Source organism: Myotis brandtii, unplaced genomic scaffold (assembly GCF_000412655.1).
Source record: "Myotis brandtii unplaced genomic scaffold, ASM41265v1 scaffold213, whole genome shotgun sequence".
NCBI classification, from domain to species: domain Eukaryota; kingdom Metazoa; phylum Chordata; class Mammalia; order Chiroptera; family Vespertilionidae; genus Myotis; species Myotis brandtii.
Genome location: NW_005357962.1, coordinates 2,156,913 through 2,176,606, shown reverse-complemented (window position 1 = coordinate 2,176,606; position 19,694 = coordinate 2,156,913). Strand labels below are relative to the sequence as shown.

Here is a 19,694-nt window from a genome sequence, read left to right as displayed (position 1 = left end):
GCCCCCCGCGGAGAGGCCGCCGCAGTGGTGCCCTTGGGTCTGAGCCAAGCCTCGGCCGGTCCTGCACCCTGCGCGCACCGCGGTTTCCCCCTGTGGACGGGCCGGTCCTCTCTCCAGTCCCATTCCCTCTGCGCCCAAGCCTTCCAGCTTGTGCCATCGCCCTCCACACTCACCTTACATGCCACACGTCTCGGTGTCCAGCCCCTGCGTGTCTTCCCTCCTGAGTTCTATACTCTGGCCACAGCCGAGTTTCCCACGGACACGCCGCTGTGTCCCCCACCAGCTGGCTTTTCCCGCTGCCCAGAATGCACGCTGGGAACCCTCTACCATGCCAACTCCTACTCATCCCTCAGGACCCTGGTCAAATGTCCTCTTCTCTAGAAGCCTCCCCCACCCCACAGCAGGCAGAGTCCTGCCCCTGCTCTTAGTCGCAGTCCCTGTCTGCTGTCAGGACATAGGGTGCATCACACGGCGGGAGTCTGCGTCTCCCTGACTCAGCTGTGCGGTCCCTCAGGGTGAAGCTTGCATCCCTATCACCTGTGCCCAGGGCACTAGTTGGGATCAAGGTAGGGGCGCAACAAATGCGATACATTTAATTTCCTCTCCTAGTTGTCCTTCCACCCAGGCATTCTGCCTGCCGTCCCTTTTTTGGACTGGAAATCACCCCCCACCCCCACCCCAGGAAAACAGCGCTGGCCCTGGGGCACATGGGCAGCAGGAGGTCCCTTTAACCTCCTCTTCTGCCTCTGCCCTTGGCTACCCCAGCCATTGGTCATTTCTCTCCTGGCCTCCACTGGGGCAGAGAAAAGTCCCCCATGGGGAGCTCACCCCCTAGGACCCCCAGCTCCTGCAGGTCCTGTCCCTGGGCCGGACGAATGCTCAGACGAAATGCTTACTTAAAGAGCATTTTGAAACTGACCCATTTCTTACCTACCAGAGGAGAGAGAGGGGCAGCAGCTGTGTAGCAGGCCCCTGGGGACTTGTGTGAATTCTTAGGCAGAGATAAAGCTTGGCGGAGAAAAGGGAGTGGAATTACCCAAAAGCCTCTCTAGAAAAGGAAAAGAGTTTCTTCCGTTCAAAAAGCTCCACTCCCTGCCCCCATCAGCCTGGGATCTTCTGCACTAGGTCAAAGGTCCCCTGTCAAGTGGGAGGAAGCCGTGGGGGGCGGGCAGCCAGGCATCTTCCCCATCTGTTCTTGTTTTTCCTCTGGGATCCCTTCTTCTGAGACACTCAGGCCCATGCTCCTTACTCCCCACCCAGCCATGAAGAAGACCCAGAATTGGGGGAGGCAGAACCCGCACACAGTGCTGGGGGCAGCCCTGCACCCGCCAGCTGGGCTCTAGCAGTCACTGCCTTGAGCAAGGACTTGTCTTCAAACCTCAGATCCTGCTACCTCAGAAGGATGTGAGCACAAACCTAGCACATAATTGTTACGCACAAAAAATGGAGTACACAATTGGTGTGAACACAAAAAAAGGTCTCGTAGAAAGAAGACCCCAAGAAAAAGTGTAAGACCATCCCTCCCGTTGTAACTGCCCCTCTGCACTGACCCTGAGCCACTCACTAGCTGCACGAGGCCCCCTTCCACTTAGGACAGCGGTTCTCAACCTGTGGGTCGAGACCCCTTTGGCGGTCGAACGACCCTTTCACAGGGGTCGCCTAAGACCATCCTGCATATCAGATATTTACATTACGATTAATAACAGTGGCAACATTACAGTTATGAAGTAGCAACGAAAATAATTTTATGGTTGGGTCACAACATGAGGAACTGTATTTAAAGGGCCAGAAGGTTGAGAACCACTGAAGTCGTAGGAGTTAGGGGTAGCCTGGTGAGGAGGAGCGGGAGGCAGGTAGCAGTACAGCCCTGGGAGGCAGACAGACCTGGGCTGGGAAACTGCTCTGCTTCCCATTGTGTGTGAACTTGTCATGTCACCTCTTTAAGCCTCAACCAGCTCACACAGAGGGTGACAACGTAATTGGCTCTGTGAAGTTCCTAGTAAGTGCTCAGTAAAAGTTAGTTCCTCTATCCCAGTGGTTCTCAACCTTCTGGCCCTTTAAATACAGTTCCTCATGTTGTGACCCAACCATAAAATTATTTTCGTTGCTACTTCATAACTGTAATGTTGCCACTGTTATTAATCGTAATGTAAATATCTGATATGCAGGATGGTCTTAGGCGACCCCTGTGAAAGGGTCTTTCGACCGCCAAAGGGGTCGCGACCTACAGGTTGAGAACCGCTGCTCTATCCCATGCTCCTTCACCTGTATCCTGGATTCCCTACACCTTGACCAGCTCTGCAGGATGCAGATCCACACCCCGGCCAGGAAGTGGCCAGATCTCTTTGTGAGATTGGGTTCGGATGGAAAGCTGGAGAGAAGAGGAAGGGGACAAAGACCCAAGAGCCTCAGGGCTCCCAGTAGGCACCTCCTCCAGGACACCCTCCCGATGCACGCCTCTGTGCACTTGAGAACTACTACTGTGATACATTTGTCCTCTTTCTCCCTCTAAATTGTGAACTTTCAAGGGCAGGGATCTGTCTCTTTCATCACTGCATCCTGGACCGGAGTTTATGGCGCCCCTGAAGGTATCCCTCAGGAGAGCAAGGTGTGGGAAGCATGGCCGATTGAGAGCCTCCAGCAGCCACGCCCCAGGTCTATGTCCTGAAGGCTCTCGCTGCTCCCTCCATTTATGTTCCCCAACAGATCTCTGCACATCCAACCTGACCTGACACAGGGTTCTTGATTGCAAACCACAGAAAGAACTTCATTAACCGAAACAGAAACACTTCTGAGAGCAAGGACACTGGGAGCTCATAGAATTGACAGGAAAATGGAGAATCAGGCACAGAAGTGGGCTGGCACCCCTGACAAGGTCATAGTTCATGGCCCAGGAGCAGATCTGGTTAGGAGCTGTCCTGCTGGGCACCAGACTGCTGCAACCACCACTGTAGGTGACACTGACCCCTGCCACCCCCAGGAACGGTCCTTGGTCCTTGTGGACTCCAACTCCAGCAGGAGCAGGTCTGACCCTGACGGCCAGGGCCCAAGAGAATTGGCAGCTCCCAGATGCTGGGCTACCCCGAAAACAAGTGTCCACACTCTCCCTGCAGCTCATTGCACACGGTTTTGGTTGAAATGAATTTAGAAAATGCTACTTCCCTCCTCCTCCTCCTCCTCCTCCTCCTCCTCCTCCTTCTTCTTCTTCTTCTTCTTCTTCTTCTTCTGTCTGTTCACTCGTTTAGTCATTCCTTGCATATGTTTGAGTGCCCTCTGTGTGCCAGAAGCTCCCTGGGGAAAGACCCGCCCAGTAGTGGCATGTGTTTAGAAACCAGTTCTCCCCTACTGCTTGTGGCACTGATCAATTGCCCAGGCGTGAGTACCCAGGGCCATTTTCAAGCTACAAAGATGATGTCATTAGCCAGAGAGCTGGAAAGAGATTCGCCATCAGCTCTCCCAAGCTGGGGGCTCCAGCACAGACTGTCCTGCCCTGGGGGAGTTGACACTGCAGTGGGCAGTACATGGATGTTAATTTAGAATAAATGACTCTTTCAATCTGAGTATCACTATTTCCACTGTGAAAGTCATAGAACCACCTGGCCTGTGTGGCTCAGTGATTGAGTGTCAACCCATGAACCAAGAGGTCACTGGTTAGATTCCCCGTAAGGTCATGTGCCCTGGTTGTCGGCTTGATCCCCAGTAGAGGGCATGCAGGAGGCAGCTGATGGTTGTTTCCCCCTCATTGATGTTTCTATGTCTCTATCCCTGTCCCTCTATAATCAATAAAAACATTTTTTTTAAAGTCACAGAACCTATGATACAGCCCACTAGTAACCCAAAAGGAAAAACACCTCACACTTAAGGATCCTTCCATTTATCACCCGCCTTCTCCCACCCTCCAACACAGTTCCCTCGACAGTCATCCAAGGCAGGGGATGGGGCCGAGAGTCTGCCCCTCAGCTTGACGCTGAGCTTCCAGATGCCACCCGATCCTCTGTCCTGCCTCTTGCTGCCCTAAGCCAGTCAGGGCCTTGAAACACCCACAAGACCGCCAGCGTGAGGAGTGCCCGTCGGCGTGCCTGACAAGGGCTGCACAAGACCAGCCGCCCGGCCTCTGGAGGGCAGTTAAGCCCTCAGAGCTGGGACAGAGGTGTAGCTCCGGACCCTCCTGCAGACCTGCGGCCATCCAGAGGGAAAGAACAGGATTCCTGGGATGTTTCTCAGAGGCATCGGGCCAGCTATGTACGCACCCCACCTGCCCCACCTTCAATCCAGATCCTGGGAAAGGGCGCCAGGAGGAGGGTGAGGCCTGTGAAGAAGCTGGAGTTGGGGCAGGAGGCCAGAGCCAGAGCAGCAGCGAAGGGGTAAAGGCAGGGCTTCCAGAAAACCTGACCTGGTTGGCTCCCACCCAGCGGCTCCAGCCTGAGATCTCATCCCCTCCCTTCCACACGGGTGCACGCACGCGCGAGCGCACACACACACACTGCACATGCACGTACACACATGCACACGCGCGTGCACACACACACACTCACGCACACACTGCACACGCACGCACACTGCACATACACGCATGCACGCACACACATTCATGCATACGTGCACATACACTGCACACACACTACACGCATGCGCACGCGCACACGCACGCACACTGCAAGCATCTGGGCTACAATCTCCAGGGGGTGGGGTGGGGGAGCGAGCTGCCCTCCCTCACCCTCCACTAGGAGGGGCTGGGGACCCAGGCCCCCACCAAGGTCAGTGTGAGGTGCGCCAGCCTGCAGAGCACGGGCTGAAGGGTCCCTCTCAGCTCAGGGTGGGCGCCCTGGCCGCCACAGCAAACCTGTGTCCTCGGCTGGAGGGGGTGGTGGCTTCAGGGCTCAGTCCTGTGGAAAGAAGGTCACCAATCTTGTCTGGGATCCTGCCCCCCCGACTCCCGGCTCAGTGGCTCCTACTGTTGCTGCCCCCCCACCCCGCCCCCGCTGTAGGGTAGGGTCCTGGATCAGGACCCCAGAGGCCAGCAATCAAGGCTTTTTGGATCCTTTCCTCCTGGCCTCTCTCCACTACACTCCAGGGCACTTCTCATCTCCTCTGCTCCATTTGGATAGTTCTCAGTCCAGAAACTGAGAGGCATCTTTGCCTCGTGCCAAAGGCCTGCAAACATTACCCAGGAAGTCAGAGGACCAGCGCCTCTCGATTGGGAAACAGACTTCCCAAAGCTCAACCGGAGTGAGGGGAACGTCCCACTAACTTCACGCCGCGTTTCTCCAACCTCAGCCAGGGGTGCCCCTGTGGTCCGGGACCCACCTTCACATAATACACTTAAAACCAGGTGTAAGCTCTTTATTTTTTCAGCTTTCTTATAACTAGTATCCAATTACACTAGCTACTTCCCATTCCCTTATCAGAAGCTCTTGGGGCCAAATGTGTTTCAGAATTTTTCAGATTTTAGAAGCAGGGGTCCTCAAACTACGGCCCACGGGCCACATGCAAATACAAATATTGTATTTGTTCCCGTTTTGTTTTTTTACTTCAAAATAAGATATGTGCAGTGTGCATAGGAATCTGTTCATAGTTTTTTTTTAACCTATAGTCCGGCCCTGCAACGGTCTGAGGGACAGTGAACTGGCCCCCCCTGTTTAAAAAGCTTGAGGACCCCTGTTTTTAGAAGTTTCTAAACTGTCCATGATAAACCTCCCCCAGCAGGTTCCGGGATCAAAAGCAACCAACCAGAGCTGGCAGAAAGTATGACAAAAAAACAAAACACATGCACACACTCACAGCTCTGCCGAAAACACAATATTCCCTCCACAGGATCAGTCAAGACTCTCGAGGGCCTCGCAGCGTTCCGACAGGCCAGGGCTCACACATTTATGGGAAACCTTCCAGTTTCCAAAACCTTTTTTTTTTTTTAATCCTCACCCAAGGTTATTTTCCCCATTGATTTTAGAGAGAGTGGAAGGGAGGGAGAGAGGGTTGGTAGAGAGAGAGAGACATTGACGTGACGTGAGAAAGACACGTCAATCGGTCCCCTCCCACATTCACCCCAACAAGGGCCCAGGGCTGGGGATCAAAACTACAACCCTTCTGTGCGGGGGGCCAACATCTATCCACTGAGCACACCGGCTAGGGCTTCAGAGCCTTCTGAATTTCCTAATTACCAACAAGGGTTGCAGCCCGGCACTGATTTAACACGGCATAGCCGCGGAGCGCAGGGGTTCTGGTTAGCAGCATCAGCACCATGAGCAGAGACAGCGCCTGCTGAATCCCGTGGAGGCTGGGGCCCTGCACGTCACCCCGCCCGGTGTGGGGGGCAGTGGGGCTGGGGGAACGCAAACCTGTTCCCTCAGCCAGCCCGGGTTGGGGTCTGGCTTTGCCCCTCGCTGGCCGGACATCTCTGGCAAGTTTAACCTCCATGCATGGCAGTTCCTTCATTTTCAAAAGAAGACAATAGAGTCATGTAAATAAAAATAAAAACGAGGCCCTGGCTGGGTGGCTTAGTTGGTTAGAGCATAGTCCCGATACACCAACGTTGCAGGTCAGGGCACCTAGAAAAATCAGTCAGTGATGCCCAGTGGTTGAGCATCAACCTAAGAACCAGGAGTTCACGGTTCGATCCCGGACAGGGCATATGCCTGGGTTTCGGGATCAGGCTCAATCCCCAGTAGGAGCATGAAGAAGGCAGCCGATCAATTGTTCTCTCTCATCATTGATGTTTCTATCTTTCTCTCCCTCTCCCTTCCTCTCTGAAATCAATAAAAATATATTTTTAAAAAAGAATCAATGAATGCATGAATGAGTGGAATAACAAATTGATGTTTCAATCTCTCATCAATAAATAAAAACATAAAAATAAAGAATACTACAATTTAAAATTTCCAAGACACAGCAGCAGCTTTAGTGAGAATTTTTTTTCCTCCGACCCTCCTCCCCAGCCGCCCTGCTCACCTGGCGCCAGCCCCTGCGGGCCCCGAACCACCGTGACCCAGATCCCCACCAACCCTGGAGCCTGGCTGCCCCGGCTCGGACGCAGAACGCACTGCCCACTGCCGCCCAGAGCGGGACGGGGCCCCGACCTTTAGTGAGAAATTTTGAGAAACATTGTCAGACTGCATTTTACAAAGGAGCAAATGGAGGCCCAGAGAGGTGATCCAGAAACGGGTGTCCAGCGCCCCCTCTGGCGGTAAGAAGCATAGGCTCTGGCCTCAGACCTCCCTGGGTGGGCCAGCCTCTCCCACTTTCTTGCTGTGTGTGAGTCTGGGACTGTTACTCGTCTCCTCAAAGCTTCCGTGTTCTCACCTGTAACGTGAGGACAACATGCCCCCACTCAAGGGCGGGGTGAAGGCGACCAAGGCAATGCTTGCGATGGGCTTAGCACAGTCTCTGGGGCGAATTCATAGCCGATGTTCAATGGACATTGGTTTTATGGGGCAAGTGTGTTCCTTGGGAGCTTTTCTTGGTTAAATGAGGGGCAAGCAGGAGTATTAAGAACTGCACTGTCCTCTCGCGTTAGCGTGGAGACACTGACCGGGACAAGCCCATACATTTCTCAAGATGTCACAGACGTGCTCTGGGGGAGGAATCCTGTTTGGATTCGGCCCTGACCACCAATTTATAAATCCTGGGCTCTTAAGCAGGTAAGGCCAATGGGCTTCAGGCTCCACGCTGTCCACACAGCCTTATAAACACGGGCAACACTGGTTGTTTGTTCTTCCTGAACACGGGCAACACTGGTTGTTTGTTCTTCCTGAAAGCATGTTCCCACACACGTGCTGTTTATCGTCCTGCACGGAAAGCCCCTCCCGTGGACCCAGAATCCACTGTTGACTTCGTTTATTCACCGTTGATTGAGCAACTCCTAGGAGCCCTGGGATGGGATGAAGACACACACCCAGCTCCCTCCGACCTCCCGGGGAAGCTGGCCCTCGCACCTCGGGGAGCAAGGCAGCCACCTGAGGGAGGTGCACCCCTCGGTCTTTGTCTGTCCGTCCTTGGGGCTCCCCTAAGCTGGCTCAGAGGCATCAGGGTAAACAAGACGGTTCTCTCTGCCAGCTTCCCGGGGCAGGGAGCCTATGTAGGGAGCTGGTCTGCGGCCCAAGGCTGCCTTGCTCTGAGAAACACAAGGAGTGTGTTGGGGTTGGGGGGGAGCCTCAGGAACGCCAAACCTCAGAAAAAGGGAGAGAAGCAGCAGGGTGGGGGTGGGGGCCCCCCCGAACCAGGGACAGAATCCTGGGGCTGGGTGGTGAGAAACTTAGGCTGGGGTGAGTCAGGGAGGGGCTGTGGGAAGCAGCTGGGCTGGCCCAGTTCCCAGTGGGGAGATGGGGCCAGACTTGTTTCCAGCCCCGAGAGCAGGGGCCCGGCCAGGGGCGCCAGGCCTCGCCTTCCTCCCCGCCTGCCCCATCGGCAGGATGGAGTGCTGCCAGGGAGAGACAGGCAGAGCCTTCCAAGCAGCCAGGGGCTGGTGGGGAGGGGACCCAGAGCACCGCCTGCCAGGGACATGTCAGCAGGGCCTGGCACAGTGGCTGGCTGGCGGCCTCTAGACCTGGTCTGGGGTGAACTCCCACTGGGATGGGGACTCTCTGGGTCAGATCACTCGCCTCCCCTCACAAAACTGTTTACCGGTGCATTTGACTTAAAAACCCACTCATGCAACAATGATCAAATGCTCGGAGTGCCTTGGTGAATCGTGTCTTTCATGACAAAAGGTTGCGCAATCACTTGCAACAAGTCTGTGACTTACCCTGTGGGTTTATCTATAGCACAAGGGGGGGAAGGGGGACTCCGACCCTTGCCCGTTGGAAAGAGTCCCCCGAAGGATGACCTGCTGCACGTGCACAGGGCCGAGGACCCAGCTCCTATCCCTCCCTGTCCCGGGGGTCACTGCCATGGCCCGTCTGACACAAAATGGGTGCTCTGGCTTGCAGGGCAGTTTCCTACATCACCACACAGTCCAACAGGTTGTGCCATCAATGGCACTTGAACCCCCAGGCAGGCTGGCTTCACTGTGGAGACCCAACAGGGCTGAAGGCCCTCGAACATCCGGAAACACTTCTGAATGCCACTGCGGGGACCTGAGCGCCTGGCCCAGCTCTCCCAGCCCTGCCCTGGAGAGCAGACACCCTCACCCCTCACGATGTCCTCAGACTGTGCCCCGAGGCCCCTGCAGTTACCTAGGAAAGAAAAGCCCTCCCCCTCCACTGGGATGTTGCAGTCTTCAACCTGATGATGCTTTTCAAACAGGGTGGCCTTCTGCCTGGGTTATTCCAGAGCTGAGCCCTGACCTGGGGTGGGGTTAGGGGTGGGGGTGAGGATGGAGATGGGGAAGCAGGGGCAGCTGGGTCAGGAGTCTCCCAAACAAGGCTTCCAGGCAGGTCCCCACAATGACAATGGCAGGATGGTTCGGAGGTCCTTTTCAACATTTCAGAAAAGCTGAAGCAATCACACATTCCCATCTACCTGGCTCGGGCAAGTTAAAACCCCGTCATCGCACTGAACAATTCAATGAGATGCTATTTCATAGCAGACATAGGAGACTCCAATTAGTGAACAGAAAAACCAATGATCGCGTCAGGAGAAGCCCCGAACCTCTCCTGCTCCTTGCAGGTGTTGGAGGCCTGGCCGTCACTGACAGCTGCGTCTGGAGGGGACGCACACCATTACAGAACTACGGAACGGCAGGTACCTATGTGTCTTGTAGCTATGCTCACCTGCTCCCATGTTGTTTCCACTTTTAAATCACCCTGTACATGTGCCTTTGATTGTAGTGCAGTGGTTCTCAACCTTGGCTGCACATTAGAATCACCTGGGAATCTTTTTAAAATCCTGATTTCTGGGCCTCATCCTCCGGAAATTCTGTTTCTTTGTTACTAATGTTGTAGTCCCACCCCAAACAAAGAAACAGAATTTCCGGAGGATGAGGCCCAGAAATCAGGATTTTAAAAAGATTCCCAGGTGATTCTAATGTGCAGCCAGGATTGAGAACCACTGGTCTAGTGGCTCTTGTGTGGGGCGTGGCTACGGTGTTTGGACAAGTTCAAGCCTTGGACTAATGAGAGGGCACAGTCCTCTTGTGGCCACGTGCAAGTCCCAGCTTGGAGGGCAGAGCCCTCCCAGCACAATTATAGCCAACAGCTGTAGTGTAAGCTTGAACCTAAGGTCCGAACACGTGGCCCCACATGCCTGAGTGATAGAGTTCAGGTGCATGTGGTTGAGTAGGGTTGAAACCCAGGAGAATGTTGTAAACATCTTGATCACGCCCTTACTTTGCCTCGTGGCATCTGCTATAAAATAAAGACATGGCTTGTGGGCGCTGGCGCTGTCCCTCAGAGGAGCAGCGTCCCACCAGGACCCAGCTTTCATTCTCCTGTCTGTCTTTTAATCCTTTCATCGCCCCCACTCGGGTTCACCCTTGGCTGTGCTGGCGTGGCACACTCTTGACTAGGTCTGCTCCCCCAGAAAAGGAATCACAGTCAAGTCCACCTCGAGGAATGCTGTGGGTCAAAGGGGAACAGAATCCGTCCCTCTTCTGCATGAGCAATTGACCCTGAGTTACTACATAATTAAAACAAGTTTAGAAAGAAACCAACAGATGAACAGAGGGATCAAGAGTGTGTCACCCCTTCTCCCAAGAACTAGGCCTCCCACAAACCTGGTTTCGGAGGCTCTCCCGTCTCTCCCCTCCCGAGGGCACGGCATGCCAGGCTAGAAGTGCCAGCCCAGCGAGAGGATCAGTCTTTGTTGGGCATGGCGCCGCGGTGGTGGGTCAGGTCACCATCCTCCATGGTTCCTACAATCATTCAGAAACAGATTTGGCTTGCTAATTGAGTTTTCCTCCGAATAAACCATCTTAACTCGAACACCAATGATCCTTGGGTACCTCCCAGATTTCTCCCTTCCTGATTTTAGTGTATGTTCTTTGCCTTTTTTGCCAATTCAGATTCTCCCCTTCTTCCCAAATTTGGTTCAAATGTTATGTTTCTGGAGAAACTCTATCTTTACCCTGTCCTTTGTGGATCTTTTACCCTGCACTCCCATTCAAACCGGCCGCTGTGGTTCAGTGTTTGAGCATTGACCTATGAACCAGGGGTCGCAGTGCCCAGATTGAGAGCTCAATCCCCAGTAGAGGGTGTGCAGGAGGCAGCCAACCGATGATTCTCACTCATCATTGATGTTTCTCTCTCTATCCTTCTCCCTTCCTCTCTGAAATCAATTAAAAAATGATTTTTAAAAAATTCAATGAGTGAACATTGTGTGGCTTATTCTCAAGTACGGTGCCATTTCACCTTTAACCACAATCCTATCCCTGCCCCAGAGAAAACAGTTGGGCTACACAAAACGGTGGTACTTACCTAGTGATGCAGAAAACCCGGCCCCACGACTCTCGCTCCTCAACACTGCTCCAGGGCATTCTTCACTCTCACCGAGAGCACCAAGGCAAGGCCCCAGAGATCAGAAACCTCGCCCAGCGATGACAAGCCGTCATGCCTCTGTGACACTGCCTACAAGACTCATAAAAGCAATGACACCTCTGATTCCAGAGGACATGGGCGCCTTTCCTGTTTCTTGATGCCCTTAGCCACTGCCGCCAGGGACACATTCATCTTGAAAACCCTCCTTCCAAAGGCAAAGGTCGGCTTTGGTTTCTTCCGCCACAAACGTAGTTCTGATCAGTAAACCCCAACATTCTGGGTACTATCACTGTTTCAAAACAAGAGGTTTGGTGGAGTTTGGGGATGGTGATAACATCGATGTTCTAGCAGGCCAACAAAAGTAATGTTGGTATTTTCTACTGATATGACCTGCTCAATGGTTTTTAAAAGATAATCCTCTGGCACATGAAGTAATTGCATTGTACTGCCACCACAAACGTGTCCTGCAAGTTCTTGTTTGGACAGTTTTTACATGAATTTGAGTTAAACATTATTTTTTAAAATATTTTTTCAGAAACTAAGTATTAAGAATAATTATGTTGAGACTTCTCATAGGCTCAACATTGCACCTTCAGAGGTGCGGCCTGCTACTACCCGCTCCACTGTGCTCCGCGTGGAGGACAGAAACAATGCCTGTGCGTTTCAAACTGTTTGCCGATCATCGCTGAGCGCCTCTCACACATTATACTACTTTCATGTAAGAAAACTCACACAACTGGATCCATGCAGCCTTTATTCCTCTGACAAACACAGGAAAATCTGCAACCATCTATCAAAATAACCATCTCTCTTACCAAGAACTTGAAAGGAATTTTAGAAAGATGCATCCACACGTACAAGGCAGTGTCTGCAGGAGCAAAAGCCAGACCGTGAACACGTGGGAGTAAATGATCCGCTGAACCCGAATCCCAGCCCCGCCAATCACACAGGAAACAGAACAGGCCTGGACTTGCCCCTCCAGACAGCTGAGTTTGAAGCTGCCCTGTTGCAACAATTATTTATTTTAAAAGGAAAATTGCTTTCTGGCAAATCCTCCCTGCTACGCAGATCAGACTGAAGTGCTAACAGCGCACTCCGGGGCCCTGGGGGACCCAGCTACTTCCTCGGGGCGATGTTGCAGCTGCCGGAGGCCCTGGGAAAGCTCTGACGTTCAAGAAAGGGGTTCATTTCAGCTCCAGGCTGATTTTTAAGACACAAATCCATGGTGTTTCCTAGCGGAGGGGGGACCGGGTGCCTTCAGATGACTTGGGACGCGAGCACGCTGGCAGCCTTGTTGGTACACTCTGCTCGGCAGTTTCAACGAGGGCTGTGGAAGCTGAAATCGTTTTTCATCTTCTGTGTTTGGGGGATTTTAAAAACTGGAGAAATCACAAGATCACTTCTGGGCTCACACTTATGATGGTGACACTGTTTCTTCCCAGAGCAAAACCAAATGTCCAGTTTTCAAGTCTCTTCCTAAATCAAGTCACCTTTGTAACATCAATATTATAAGCGCTCAACAACAGTAACTGTGAAAGGCGTTAATGACCAGTACCCGATATTTTAGAGACGTTAAAGATGGCATATACCAGAAAACCAGAGACCACAGCTGCATTCTGAGGATAGGTCTTTTTTAAAAAAAAAAAGTTTTTTATTGATTTCAGAGAGGGAGAGAGAATTGATTGGCTGCCTCCTGCACAGCCTCTACTGGGGATCAAACTAAACTGTGACCTCCTGGTTCATAGGTCGACGCTCAACCACCTGAAGACAGAGCTTACTCATTGTTGCGTCTTTAGACTCCAGCACCATGCAAGAGATTGAACAAATCTTTTCATAGTAGTGTCGGAACTTTTTCTTCCAGGGCTAGATCACAAATGGGAATGTGCGAGGCTGGGCACCGGGCACAGGATCAGAGGCTTCCTCGAGACGCCTGGCCCTGGAGGTAGCTTAACTTCTGCCTCACATTCTACAAATTATGAACAAGACGACTGTTGCTTCCATAGTGAAATTAGTAATTTGCTCACTTACGAATGTTTTAAGTTGCTCAGAAAGCTTCTATTTTTTTTCTCATCAAGAAATTCAGTCATTCATACGGAGAGCTGTGACCCGAAGACCACACACTAACCTACCAAGAATCAAAAACAGGAAGGTGAGCCCTTCCTCTTTGAAAAAACTAAAAATCTTCCAAATGTGGTTGGCACTTCCACAGGCTGGTGTGTAGCGCCATGCTGTATACAAAACCTCCATTCTGCCGGCCAGTCAGACCCACACGTTAGCAGCCACTTTTTCCTACTGTTTTCCTTCCTTCCATTGAGTGGGCTGGCTCGGCTGGCCAGGCTTTCTCATTTGTGTGGCTTGGCCACGTGGCCACCCCCGGCTCAGTGGACTTGCTACTGTTCTCTTCAGTGACAATCGATATTTCCCGGTGGAAGACTAGCATTCTGAAATTTCAGGAATGACTGAACTGATTCTAAAAAGATTTGAAAACAAAGTTCTGTGTCTGAGATGGGTGATTTAAAGAATACGATGTGCTCTCTCTGTGCTGAGATGTGGTTCCATCTTGTAGAAAGTGACAGATTTCTTGCAATCTTTCTACACGGGACAGTAACAGGATCTAAACACACGCACACGCACACACCCTCTTCTGAGAGGAGGACCCTCGCACAGATAAATTTCTCCAGATTAGGGTTCCCTCAAGGCGGCTTCAAATCAGACTGGTGTTCAGGGGGCTCTGCGGTAGCTGTTGAAAGGTGTGTCTTTCTGGAGTACCCACGACACTGCCACATGTCTGAGGAGAAAAAGAGAATCTTGGAAAAAAGGGGCTAAACAAACAAAAACAGACAGGAGAGCACCTACTCCTCTCAGCCTGGCTTTCTTGGCACGGCTTGCTTTCCCCCAGTTCTCAACTGCCCAATACAAGCCAGTTTTCACTTGCACTCAGGTCAGTCCCAGCACGCTGCTCCTCAAGGCAGTTTCTGGGAGATATCCCACGGCAGGAAGCAAACATCCTACCCTCCAGGAGCAGCAGCCCAGCCGGGGTTGTAGACAGGCTGAGAGAAAGCGGCAGCAGGTCGAGGAAGCACGGGTCTCTCTCCCGCCAGATGGAAACTACGTTCCTCACAGACGCTCAGGGTCTGATCACTGGCCCAGGGCGGCCTGCGGCAACAGAAGGGTTGTGCCCTGGCAAAGCCTCGCTTAGAGGTGCCGCGTGCCCACAGGCACTGGCTCTGTTTATGTGCGTGTCCAGCTGAACGGCCTGGGCCTGACCCCACTGCCCAGTTCACACAGAGGTACACGGAGACGAAAGGCAGAAGGGAAACCACCAAGCGCCCACTGGGAGGTTCTGGAGGAGTCACTCGAGCCTCCTTATCTGCCCACAGGACATGAGCTCATCTGGTGCCACTGGCTGTGGAGGCCCCTCTTTCTTCTGTCGGCACCTGGCTCTCCGCCGGCTCACCAAGGGCAACAATGGGCTCCTCATCTCCTGCTGGCACAGACACACCTGATTCCTGCCTTTCTACACCACCAGCTCCTGGCTGTCGTCTGAACTCTGACCTACTGTCAGAGACACTCGGTTGTACTAAAAAAAGAAAACCAGGACAGAAAGTGCTTCACCACCCATTTCCTCTTCTTTAATGCGACTGTCTTTGGGCACACACTGTATTTGCTACTGAGAAATTATGACAGCGAGGCTGATAGCACTGATTCATAACACATTCTGTGCACCACACAAAGGAAATCCTAGATAACGGATCGTCTGCTTCCACAACAGAGCTGTCTTATGAAAGAACCGTGTATGGGGGGAGTGAAGGGAGAGACGGGGAACAAAGAAGGCATCGAGGGCAAGCAAACCTACAAGTCTGTCTAAAAATTAGGAATTTGGGGGCAAAACCAGAATTACCTAAGGGTGATAGAGAATCGTTGTTATAGTTCCATTATTTCCAGAAATTACTGAACTTGGAACCTGAGGTTAACACTTTTAAGATAAAGCAACCTCAAATAAATTCATACTGGCCTTGGGAGGAAATGGCAACCATAGATGGTAATGAGTTTCAGTGCTTGAGAACAAAAATCGTCAAAATCAACTGATACATCTGACTTGACCCAAGGTGAGAAAAAAGTCTTATTTAAAAAATGATAAGTTTGCAGCAAAAAAAGTTTGAGAGTGAAAGTTTGAACCCCTTTTCACCTTCCCATTTTGCTGCTGGTACCTGCTTTCCTCACAGTACCTCCTGAAAAGGTTTAGAGTTCAATACAGACTGATTAGGTTTACACACGTTTACGATGATGAGTCCTGTTTGGTTTAACCACTCCATTTAACACCGTGCTGATGGCAGCCTGAGAGTCTGCAGTGCTGGTAGAATCCACCTCTGAAGCTGCTGGTGGGAGCACAGCAACTTTTTGGCCCATCATTTTTCTTTGTCCTTGTCCCTAAAATCTGGTAGTTTTTTCCAAGGGACTCCGTCCACCACAATGATGTATGTTCAAGACCATTTTCTGTAGACACCTCCTTCCAATGGCCAATAGTGCAGGTGGTCAGGAAGACGTGGAAGGAAGCTACAAAAAGTCCAGCTGGGAATTGTGACTTTGTTAGATGTAGACACAGGAAAATCACCGTTGTTCTTCCCAGATTTTATTATAGTCAAAGGAGAAAAATCCATGGAAGTCTCATCACAAATCTGCTAAATATAAAATTGATGGAATGCTAACTGGTCCATAAAAGGCTGCACAAGATAATCTGTGGCAAAGTAGAAAACAAGCCCAAAGGTGATGGAGATCGGAAGAGCTGGCAATGCTTTCTTGAAAATGGCGAGGAGTAACAATGTAAGGCACAAACCCTGGGGGGAGAGGGGCCAAGACACAAACCCAGACATCATTATGAAAGTATTTCGTGCAAAACAACTCAATCACAAGTCTCGCATTTAATTTAGTTAATTGAATACAATCCTCTCAGGTTAAATTTTAGAACAAATGTTCCCATTAAACCCGGAAACAACTTTTATTTTCCTCTGCAACACAGAATTCATGATGCACACATTCTTGATTCTTCATTCCCTAATTCTAGGTAAGGAATAGAACCTGAAAATAAGTAAACTATTCTTGAAAAAATTTAAGTAATACCAAAAATTCTATCTAAAATATTGAGTTGGCTACTCTCAGTTAAGTTTAGCTGCCTAAAATTTTTTTTTAGGTACACAGAGTATGCCAATAAAAGTTTATAAAAGTGCCCCAGCCAGGTGGTTTGGTTGGTTGTGGGTTCGATTCCCGGTCAGGGCACATATCTAGATTGCAGGTTTGATCCCTGGTCAGGGCCCATGGGGAAGGCAACCAATTGATGTTTCTCTTTCTCTCTTTCTCTCTCCCTCCCTCCCTCCCTGTCTCTCTCAAATCAGTAAACATATCCTCAGGTGAGGAGTTTTGTTTTTAAGTTTATGAAAATTATATTGCTGCTCTCTTGGAAACAGAACAGCCCTATAATATAGTCCATTTTTACTCTAGTTATTGAGACACTAACTATAAATTCTGGAAGCTAAGCATCATTTCAGGTTTATCCAGAATAAATACTTTTCTTCTTAAAAGATACAACACATCCAGAAAATTAACCTCAAAAGAGAAATTAAATACAGGAAAATTCTAACTGGTTAGATTATCACTATAAATCACAAAATAAATGCAATATAAAGGCTGTCATGTAACTTCACTCGAATATGAAACATCAAAGAGAACATCTTTAGTAAAAAAAAAAAAAAGGCAGTAAGAAATACCTTCTGAGTTATTTACTTAATCATAGTTCTGAAAGCTTCAGGATTCATGTTGTGGCTCTATGCGCAAGCTCTATAGGAGATCATGCATTGTGTTAACTTTTCTCGCCTCATACTTGCTGCCCAAAGGAACTCTGTACCCTGCAGGTTGTGGATCAAATGCAAAAACCACCACCAAACTCAGGCACTAAGTGAGGATCTACTCACCCCTTTAAAGACACAGCTAATTTCCAACATGTCTATGCTGCCTGAAGCAGTGGTTCCTAATCAGAAGTACTTACAGAATTTCCTGGGGAACTTTAAAAATAAGATACACAATTGAAACAAATTAAATAAGAATATCTCAGGATGGGGACACAGTTTTAAAAGGTCTCAGGTGATTTTAATGTGTGGCCCAGTGGAGAACTACTCAGGCAAGGTCTAATTATTTGTTTTTGAAAAGCTCCCAGGTGATTGGAACACTCAGCCCAGCGGGGGTTAAAATGGGACTGCCTGAATCAGAGCTGAGATGAGGTGTTCTGACATGTTTTTATGAGTGTATACTTACAATTAATATGGCTACAAAACAGGCTATGGTTGTGTTCCAGTCTCCACTGGCTGTGGCGGAAGCTTTTCCGACCAGAACACTGTAGAAAATGAAATCTCCTAATCCAAGCTTTACTCCCCCTGAAAAGGAAAGATTACAAATATAAAAAGTTTGTCACTCTTTGCTATGATTTCACAATTCAAAAATGTCACTGCTCTACTCCACCCTGAATGAGAAGTCAGTAAATGATATCATACACAATTAGGCTTGAGCTAGGTCAGTGATGGCGAACCTTTTGAGCTCAGCGTGTCAGCATTTTGAAAAACCCTAACTTAACTCTGGTGCCGTGTCACATATAGAAATTTTTTGATATTTGCAACCATAGTAAAACAAAGACTTATATTTTTGATATTTATTTTATATATTTAAATGCCATTTAACAAAGAAAAATCAACCAAAAAAAATGAGTTCGCGTGTCACCTCTGACAAGCGTGTCATAGGTTCGCCATCACTGCCTTAGACAGTGGTTCTCAACCTTCTGGCCCTTTAAATACAGTTCCTCATGTTGTGACCCAACCATAAAATTATTTTCGTTGCTACTTCATAACTGTAATGTTGCTACTGTTATGAATCATAATGTAAATATCTGATATGCAGGATGGTCTTAGGCGACCCCTGTGAAAGGGTCGTCTCTTTCTTTCTTTTTAACAATAGGATTTTCAGCTTCTATGTGGCCGACTCTGGGATCTTAACCAGATACTGCTGTTATATATCAAAAATAGTAACAATAACTAATTGTCATCTCTTGAATGCCTAGTTTATACCTGGCACTTGTTCTAATAAATCCTCACAAGAACCCCTATGAGAAAAGTAGCACCCCCCCTTTTAAAAACTTTATTGAGGTACAATTTATTTCATAAAATTCACCTATTTGTGTAAGTGTAGAATTCAATGATTATAAAAAATTTAGAATTGTGTAACCATTCCCACAATTCCCACGTTTCCAGCACCTTATAAAATACCCTGTGCCCATTTAGTTAATCCCCACTCCTACCCAGGCCTTAAGCAACCACTGACCTGCTCTCTGTACATCTTCCTTTTCTAGACAGTTCATAGAAATGGACTCAGACATTCTGAAGTCTTTTGTGACTGGCTTCTGTCACTTAACGTTTTTGAGGTTTACCCATGCTACTTCATGTCTGTAGTTTGTTCCTTTTTACTGATGAATACTTCCCCGTTGTATGAATATACTGTAAGTTTGTTTATCCATTTACCAGGTGATGGGCATTGGGACTGTTTTCAGTTTCGGACTATTATGAATAATGCTGCCACGAACATTACTGTACGTACATATTTTTGTGTGGACAGATTGTTTTCACTTCCATGGAGTCAATCCCTAGAAGTGGAATTGCTAGGTTATATGGTGAGTTTGTGTGTAGCTTTTTAAGAAACCGCCAAATTCCTTTTCATACTGGCTTTGTACCACGAGCAATGCAAGAGGGTTTCAGTTTCCTCAGATGCTCACCAACACTTAGTATTACTAATTTTTATTTTTTAGTCAAGCCATTCTTCCGTTGAGTAGCTTTTCATGTGTTTATTAGCCATTATATTTCTCCTTTGGTAAAATGTCTATTCAAAGCATTTCCTACTTTTTACTGGATTATCTTCCTATTAATGGAGTTGTAAGCATTCTTTATATATTTTTTTTAAAAAAATCTTTATTGTTTAGATTATTACAGTTGTTCCTTTTTCCCCCCCATAGCTCCCTTCCACCCGGTTCTCATTCCACCCTCTGCCCTTACCCCCCTCCCACTGTCCTCATCCATGGGTGTACGATTTTTGTCCAGTCTCTTCCCGCACCCCCACACCCCTTTTCCCCCGAGAATTGTCAGTCCACTCCCTTTCTATGCCCCTGATTCTATTATATTCACCAGTTTATTCTGTTCATCAGATTTTTTATTCACTTGATTTTTAGATTCACTTGTTGATAGATATGTA

At 49.3% G+C, this 19,694-nt stretch overlaps 1 protein-coding gene across 9 annotated transcripts in view; it reads right to left on the bottom strand.

Annotated features, from left to right (window-relative positions):
* Window positions 1-12,145: 12,145 nt before the first annotated feature.
* PSEN1 (presenilin 1) overlaps window positions 12,146-19,694 on the bottom strand; it is a 74,070-nt gene continuing 66,521 nt past the window's right edge. For all 9 annotated transcript variants that reach the window (XM_014539320.1, XM_014539322.1, XM_005865807.2 and 6 more), the window contains 2 exons: window positions 17,718-17,836; window positions 12,146-16,246 (listed from right to left, as the gene is read on the bottom strand). In XM_014539320.1, the coding sequence (XP_014394806.1) occupies window positions 16,091-16,246; window positions 17,718-17,836 (275 nt within the window). In that variant the 3' untranslated portion in view covers window positions 12,146-16,090. The remainder of the gene's footprint in view (window positions 16,247-17,717; window positions 17,837-19,694) is intronic.